Below are 7958 nucleotides of genomic sequence, written 5' to 3'. Positions count from 1 at the left end.
GTACTTGCCCTGGAGTCCCTCTTGAGGCAGGAGATGGCAGTTTTGCAGTCAGCAGCCTGTACTTTTTTGGGAAAACAGAGAATTTTATCCTAGTCTTTCTAGAAAGAAGGTGCCTTGGAGATTTTATTCCTGCAGTCAAATATGCCTGTTGTTCTCTGAGGCCCTTGTTGCAGTTGGATAAGCGTGTTTGCTTCAGAGGCTACCCCTCCAGTAACTGGCTGGGACCAGCTGAGCTGGGGTCCAGCTCCTAGTCCTCTCTGCACAGCATCAAATCCCAGCACTGTGTTGCCAGGAATGCCATGGCTGCCCATAGGCACAGCACTGAGGGCTGCGGGGTCATGCCCCGTATGGATCTACCTCCTGCTTGCTGAAGATTTGGAGCAGGGATCAACATATGTGGGGTTCAGGTCTGCTCTGCTTGGGGGGAACACCAGTTCTGCTCTGCGGAACACCAGCGGGAGCGGCAGAGCTGAGCTCAGGGAAGGGTTAGAGCTGTCGCTTGCAGAGGTCTCTCCTTGAGAGGGTCCTTGGATCATGCTCAGCCAACATTACTCCCTGGAATTTGCTCTTCTCACAGTCTTGTTGCACACCAGCACCCTTTATCTAGCGCATGAAATGCACTATCAATCAGGTCTGTAGCAAACAGAGGTGACTTTTGATCTGTTACAAAGCCCAGGCTGATCTCCTAGCTCCAAAACCATGACTGTAATTTCTTATTTGCACATCGAGTAGTGATTGGAGAGTGTTGTTCTTTCCATTATCTCCCTTGTCTTTTGCATATCAGTGCTTTTTCATTATTATTGTTTGTTTGTTTGTCTCTCTGTGTTTTCCTTAATGCTTTTCCTGGTAGTTATTGCTCCCTTTGCACTGAGAAGTTCCTTGATCTGCTAACTGCAGTGAAGCAGATTCTCTCACCCTCCACCGTGTCCCCGACATTCTTTATGGCCCCTGGCCAAAATGACCCCTGACTAGTTCACATGATGAACCTAAGAGATCTGTGCAGCACCCAAATCTCCCATTCCATCCATAGGGTGACCCTGGGGGCCTCATTTGGGAAGACTAAGTAATAGGACTGGCAGTAGCTGTGAGCAGAGGACTGAGGAAATCAACCGAGGGGACTGTAGGGTCTAGAGCGTGGTCTCCACTCCTTGCACTTCAGGACACTAAGGTCCTGATCCTCCCCCTGATCCTCCTCCTCTCCCCTCCCCACCGCCAAGGAACTCAGGCATCTCGGCCCCTCCTTGGAACCCCACTGGTCTCTATGATCCAGGTGTCTGCGTGCTGTGGGGCGGGGCCATGGGGTGGCAATGGACACCAGTTATAGTGGCACTGGCCCTCTTGCTCCCCGGGGAACAAAGCTCTTGGATGGAGGGGCCTGGATGGTGGCGGTTGGTAGTCTTGGCTTCCTGGCTGCCTGGAGCGCCCCCCTGCCTGCTCTGCTTCGGGCCGCCCCTGGAGAGGGCCCGTCTCTGCCGGGACGTAACTGGGGAACTCCCTGGAACGCCCCAGCACCGGCRCTGCCTTGAACACCTCCTCCAGGCTGCTGCGCCCCTCGCCTCTGTCACTGTGGGTGTGTAGCGGGAGCTGTGGATGCTGATGGTGAACCCTGCCCTGCTGTGGACCCTTTCCTGAGCAGGACTCCCACCCCAATTGTGTGTCTACAACCTTGAATGGGTCCTTTATCCTGAACAGGACTCCCTAGTCCTCCAGGGACCTCCATCCCAACCAGGGCCCCTAGTGAACCAGGACGCTCTACCCTGACCAGGCACCTGCTGGCACTGCCCAGAACCCTGAGTACCCTGGGACTCCACTCCAATCAGGACCCCAAGGACTCACTGTCAAGCCAGGAGAAAGAGTTCCTTTCTCCTAACCTGTAATCCCAGGGACCTCACTAGGGTCCTTCATCCCTCTTTGGGATCTCCTCCCCAACTCTGACTTGGATGCCAGAGATTCCCAGGGACCCCAAATCTGACTTGGGTCTGGGTACCATACAACCATGACTGGGACTGCCTGGGACCTCCAAACTTTGACTGAGACCTCAGGGACCCCAAGGGATTCATGACCCTTCCCAGCAGCTCTCCTCAGGTCTGATTGGGACCCCAGAGACCCACCTTTTACTGGAACCTCCTAAGTCTGACACTCTACTAGTCCGAGTGCCCCTGTTCTGGTTCCAGGTTCAGAGCAACGTGAGGATCTTCAGGAGATTATTGTGGATGCACTGCGCTTCCTGGAGTTTCAGGGGGGCACGCGTGAGCAGGGGAAATGTGGAACGTAAAGGGGTGGGACATGCTTAGGGGATGAGATATGGAATATGGGACACAGGACCAATGTGAGGAATGGGACACAGAGGCCTTGAATGAATGCTGGGCAGGAGGATCCATGGGAGGCTAGGGGCTGCAAGGAAGCATTTGAATACTCCTGGGGACTATGCCTGTGGGTTTTGTGGGGTCTAAGGGATTTTAAGGAATATTTGGGAATAGAAGACACTCCAGAATGACATRGAGTCCAGGTGATTTGTATCTGAGGTCTCTAGGGTCTGAGGAGTATGTGAGAATTTAGGGGATGGCGGGTATGGCTTCACCTTTGTTCCCTGGACTCTCTCAGAGCCCTTTGAGGTATCTCTGCAGGAAGCTGTTGATGGAATCTGGATGAAGCTGAGACAACTAGAGGAAGGTACAGGTTCAGTAGGGATGCCCATCTGGGACCCCCACTCTGGAGACTCTCACTCCAGAGACCCTCCCCATCTGTCTCTGGAATGGGCAAGGGATGGGTCCACCACAGCAATGGGAAACCCCRGTAGTGCCCAGTCTAACGTTGGTTTCCCCCCTCTCACCAGCTCCAGCCTGTGTCCCGCCCTGTGGTGAGTGCCAGTCCCTCCATCCCCTGTCTCCCATCCCGCTGCATGCCTCCTGTGTTCCCAGGACTGCCAAGACTCTCCCTCCCAGGGTACCAGCTGGCCGCCCGCATCTTCCAGTGTGCAACCTGTCGCCTCGTGGACTGCCAGTTTCCCCTGGATTGTCCAGGTAAGGGGGGCCCAGGGGCATTCAAACAGGGCTGAACMAAGTGCCATTCCCAAGCTGAGCACATCAGAGGTGCTGGACACCATCCTCTTTGCATGTGGGCATGCTTGCCTGAGCACTTGAACATACAGAAGTCGATATGCCAGCCCATGCCCACCATGAGGACATGTGGATATAAACAGATGCCCATGAGCGCACCAGCGTTTCTGAGTGTGCATCTGCCTGTGCCTGTAGTAGAGGACGTGCGGACCCGCGAGGGTGAAGCTGTCCTGCTGCACTGTGTCGTGCCCTTTGCCACCCCGCCAGACCTGCCCGTCACCTGGATGTTCGCTAAGGATGTGAGTCGCACGTGCACATGCAAGGGGTGGCTCGGCAGGCAGGGGTGTGCACAAGAGGGCTGGGCAGCAAGGTCTGCATGTGTTTGTGTACGTGCTTCTCTGCTTGACCTGGGCTTTGCTAGTCCCTGGGCTGTAAGCAGTATGAATGTGGGCAAATGCTCACCCACGTGCCGGGTACACGCAAGCAGGAGACAGACCGTGTGTGCAGATTTGACTTCTGTGCATTCACGTGGGATGTGAGTGTGTGTGAATACACTCACAAGGGGCCCAGAGAGTGAGTGTAGGACATAAGTGTGTGCATGTAGACGTGTGGGCAAATGACGTGAGTCGTATGCCTGGGCCACACCATGCTAATGTGTCCTCTCATGCTCCAGCTGCGCACACAGGATCTGACACTGTTTGAAGAGCTGCAAGGGGGAATGAAGGGACCTCCTACACTTATCCTTCAGGACCCCCCTCTGGGAACCATTGCCTGTAGCCTGGGGACCCATGATGAGACAGTGGCCCGCAAGTTCTTCTTCCTCAACGGTGTGCCTAGGCTCCTGGGTCTTGGGGGGTCAATAGTGGCAACAGGGTTGCGGTGTGGAGCAAAGCCCTTGGATGCAGAAATCCAGGAAGGTGTGTGTATGCCTGTGAGTGTGTGTGTGTTGGGTAGGGGAACGAGCAGGTTACCAGGACACTCAGGTCCGTGGTGGGAAGGTGGAGTGGAACAAGGATTCCCCAATGTCTGTCTCCCCACAGGACAATTAGAGTGTATAGGGCGGAGCAGGGGCACCAAGACATTGGGGTCATTGTGGAAGCAGTGAGGTTTGTGGAGTGGAACAGGAGCTCCTGGACACCTGTGAAGCTGGTGTTGGGACAGGGGGGAGTGGCAGGTTATGCCCTCACAGGTATCTTGATCCTTGCAGTGTCCGGACGCACCATGGAGGCAGAGCGGGAACTCCAGGCCCAGTTCAGGGCTGTGCTGCACTGGCCTCACAGGAGACCCCCACGGCCCAGACTGCTGCTGGGGCTGGAGCTAGCCCTCAGCTCAATGGGGCTCATCCTGCTGCTGGTGTGAGTCTCCCTGACCTGGGAAACCCAAGCCACTGGGACCCAGATTTACCCACAGATTTACCTGGGTTCCTCCCTGGACTCCCAACCCTCCAGGTTTCCCTAGAAAACCTCAAGGGGAGCCAAGGGAAGTAACAGACACCTGGGTCCTGCCTACACTTCTGGGGCTCCCATGCTCCACAAGCTCATTTTGAGACCCCCTTCTTGCTGCCAGGACCACCACAAATCTCTTCTCTTCCTCTGAGACACTCAACAGCTCCCGGGACCCGCCGTATTTCCTTAGTGACTCCAGATCTTACTCATTGCCCCTTAGACATTCTTTGGGACGTATCTATCTAGTTGCCTCAAGAAACCTCAAACCACATACTACTCTCCAGGGCCTTTCAGTTGCCCCATAGATCCTCCAGTTGCCCCACAAGCCCTTTTTGAGACTTTACCAGTTGCCTCCAGATCCCCTAGTTTTCTTCTGGGTGGCTGGAGACCCTAGGGTACCTTCCTGTTCCCTCATATGAATGGGAGAAGCAGGAGTCTCCTGCTCTTTCTTGACACCTTTTTCTTTCCTCCAGTGCCGCCTGGCAATGGCTTTGGAACTCCCGAAAGACTCCCCAGATCAGTGATCACCTGGCATCCCATGAACTGGTCCACCAGAGTTCCCCCGGGGAGCCTGAAAACGCAACTTCACCTTAAGGGAGCCTAAGGGAGTTTGGCACATGGGTCTGCTCCTGGGGACCAAAATTCCTGCAATTGTTCCTCTTTTGATGTGGRGAGGAGATTAATTTGGACACTTGGATCCTTCCGCCAACTCTTTGGTTGGATGGTGCAGAGGGCAACTTGATGTTTTTGTTATAAATTATAGCTACAATTTTTCATCTCTAATCATGTAAAGAGGTTCTTTGGGGCAGAAGGTTCAGTCCCACAGGGGGCTCAGGAGACGGGGGAGCCGTGTGCTGAGGATCCACCATGCCCTGCAGGAACTGTGTGGCAGATCCCACCCCTGCAAAGCTGTGTGCTGGGYACTCACCCAGAGGAGCCGTGTCCTGGGTCCATGCACAAGGGGAGCCACAGGTGTGCTCAAAATTCGGCAGCACGACTCTGGAGAGTTCAATAAGAACAAGAACAATAATCCTAAGTATATTTGATATTGAATGCACGACCGAACAACACACAAAACCAAACTAAGTAATCTAGGCTGAATTTCAAATTGYGTGCAAAGTAAATCAAATACAAACTTTTGATTATTACCTGATATAGGGAAGATGATAATCACCTGAGATAGTCAAATATGGTATGAGGTATAACAACTGCCAGATTAACAAAAAGACTTTTACAGAACTAAATTAGTAGTATCCCTGGGTATTTATTATCCTCAAGGTCAACTGTTACCAAGTGAAATTCCATCAGTGATTAGATGCTATTTCTAATAGATAATTCCATGTTCATAGGGAATACAACCATATAATTAGTACTAAGGGATGACAGAAATTTTCATATTGGTTAACTGATGGAAGTGCAACGACAGGTTAGTTGTTCAGAGATGTATTAAAAGAAGACCATTAACAATGGAGTATAAAATTTAGTATCAACCTGACAAAAGTTGCAAGTGTAAGATTGTGGGAATGTGGATTACAAAAATAGTGTACATATAACAAGACCTGAGGTCTAAATAATCTTTGTCAGGAATGGACAACTGAACAGTTCTTATGTGCAATTAAAGCGTGTTATGTCATCTTAAAAATCACAGGGGTCCGGAACGRTGGCTSTGACACAGCTTAGGCATTCCAGTGTCAACTCGGATGCAGTGGGAGCACCACACTTGAGCTCAGAGAGGCAAGGGCCAAATCACCAGTGAGAACWGYGCCAGCAGCAGCAGCTCCCAGGTGCTTCATGAGCAAGGAATGCTTTGGGTTTCCCCGGGGACTCGAGGACACAGCATAAAAGCGTGTGCTGCACCCGCTTCATCCAGAAGAGAGCAATGCTGGGAATGCTGGGGCCTTTGCAGGATTCAGGTGCCCAGCGTAAAGATCGGAGATCAGTGGGGGAAGATCAGTGTTTAATGCCTGGTGAGGAGGGTCTCTGCAGTGAGGCATTCACTGCCTCCAGGAGGCACGTGGGGAGAGTGGAGAACACACTTGTTCTTAAGGCAGAAGGAAGGAATAGAGCAGGAAAACTTCTGTGGCCTCAGCAGTGGGGAGGAGGTGGACTTCCATAAGGAAAAGTCTCTTCAGTGGCATCTGTGTGGAGAGGCAAGGAACGTGGGGCTGCATCGTGGSTGTAGATCAGGATGAGGTGGGAGCCCAAGCACAGCGCTCGTCTCGGCACCAGACCTCCCATCTACTTSTGTTGTCCCTCTGCCAAGGCACAGCTCTGCTGAAGGAAGCTGCCCATCCTGAGGGCACTATCCCCTTTGCAAGGAGCAGGAGAGGCTTCTGCARAGCGGCCAGGTGTCCTCCAGAGGAGCCCTCTGGCTGYGTGGTGCCCACGGCCCTGGAGGAAGGCTGCTCCGCGGCTTTGCCAGGGACACAGGGAAAAGGGCACGTGTCAACCTGGGCCATGTGGCTCAGTGATGCCAGTGAAGAAGYARGAGGAGGAGGTCCCATGGTGTAATGGTGAGCACTCTGGACTCTGAATCCAGCGATCTGAGTTCAAGTCTCAGTGGGACCTTGGCCTTTTGCCTCACTGGGAGCTTCTTGCRACTGGTTGCACCGTTTGTACTCCTGCGTTGTTCTTGGCTACATTGCTTCTCCCATTATGGACTCRCTTGCTTCTTTTGCTCTCCTCCTGCTCKCTTCTTTCACCATTTCCACATCACAGGAGCCCACTTGTGCTGAGACTGGAAACTGCTTCTGTTCACCTGCCCTTTCTGTATTTCACTTTCACACATGCCAGCTTTTTGCTGCCATGTCATTAATGCTCACCRCTAATGACACAGTTTTGCCTTTCTGCTCTTGTTGGCATAAACCTCACCCTTGGGAGACAGCAAGTTGGACAGGATACTGAAGTTCAAAAGGAGCACAGGGATTCATGAAATATTTCTCCCTCACCTCATTCCCTATCGCATTTGCTGACTGCTAGCAGTGTCTATTGGCACTCTCCTTGGCAAACCCCCTTTCGCCCTCTGCCCCTCCGSCCCCCACACTTCCCAGTCCTGACGCTTCCTCGGCAGGAAATGTTTTGCACAGGAAAATGGCATTAGGCTTCCAACTTCATGTCCTTCTCTGAGACAACAGGCAACCTGGTGGGCTTCCAGCCCATGGAAATATGTGGACATCTAATGCACAATTCATAAACACTATCCCTGTCTCCTACCAGGTAATAATTAGGGCAGGCAATGAGAAGCTACCGCTTCCTAATCATGTCTCCAAGCCCTGCTGAGTACATGGGCACAAGAAATGAAGACCTCCAAAGCCAGCGCTTGCGAGCTTTCAGAGGAGGGACTCAAGGCTGATCCTGGGAGACATAAGGGTGCTATGAATACCGCCCAGCAGTGCTCTTTACCTCTTAAGATCACAAATTAGGAAACCTCACCTTTGCGTGGGGACTTGATCAG

The 7958-nt window shown here is 52.7% G+C and overlaps 1 protein-coding gene and 1 non-coding gene across 2 annotated transcripts; both read left to right on the top strand.

Annotated features, from left to right (window-relative positions):
* Window positions 1-1296: 1296 nt before the first annotated feature.
* Window positions 1297-4418, top strand: SPACA6 (sperm acrosome associated 6). Its single transcript, XM_026052599.1, has 8 exons — window positions 1297-1570; window positions 2175-2249; window positions 2605-2673; window positions 2837-2860; window positions 2946-3023; window positions 3255-3358; window positions 3733-3976; window positions 4267-4418. Exons 1-8 carry the CDS (start codon window positions 1297-1299, stop codon window positions 4416-4418), a joined length of 1020 nt encoding a protein of 339 aa, XP_025908384.1.
* A 2582-nt stretch (window positions 4419-7000) lies between these two features.
* Window positions 7001-7072, top strand: TRNAQ-CUG. The gene has a single exon. It is a non-coding gene; the product is annotated as a tRNA-Gln (tRNA).
* Window positions 7073-7958: the final 886 nt, after the last annotated feature.

Source organism: Nothoprocta perdicaria, unplaced genomic scaffold (assembly GCF_003342845.1).
Source record: "Nothoprocta perdicaria isolate Ctin4 unplaced genomic scaffold, notPer1 scaffold_113, whole genome shotgun sequence".
Classification (NCBI taxonomy): domain Eukaryota; kingdom Metazoa; phylum Chordata; class Aves; order Tinamiformes; family Tinamidae; genus Nothoprocta; species Nothoprocta perdicaria.
Note: the sequence above shows the minus strand (reverse complement) of the source record. Positions and strands in the feature narration are given on the sequence as shown.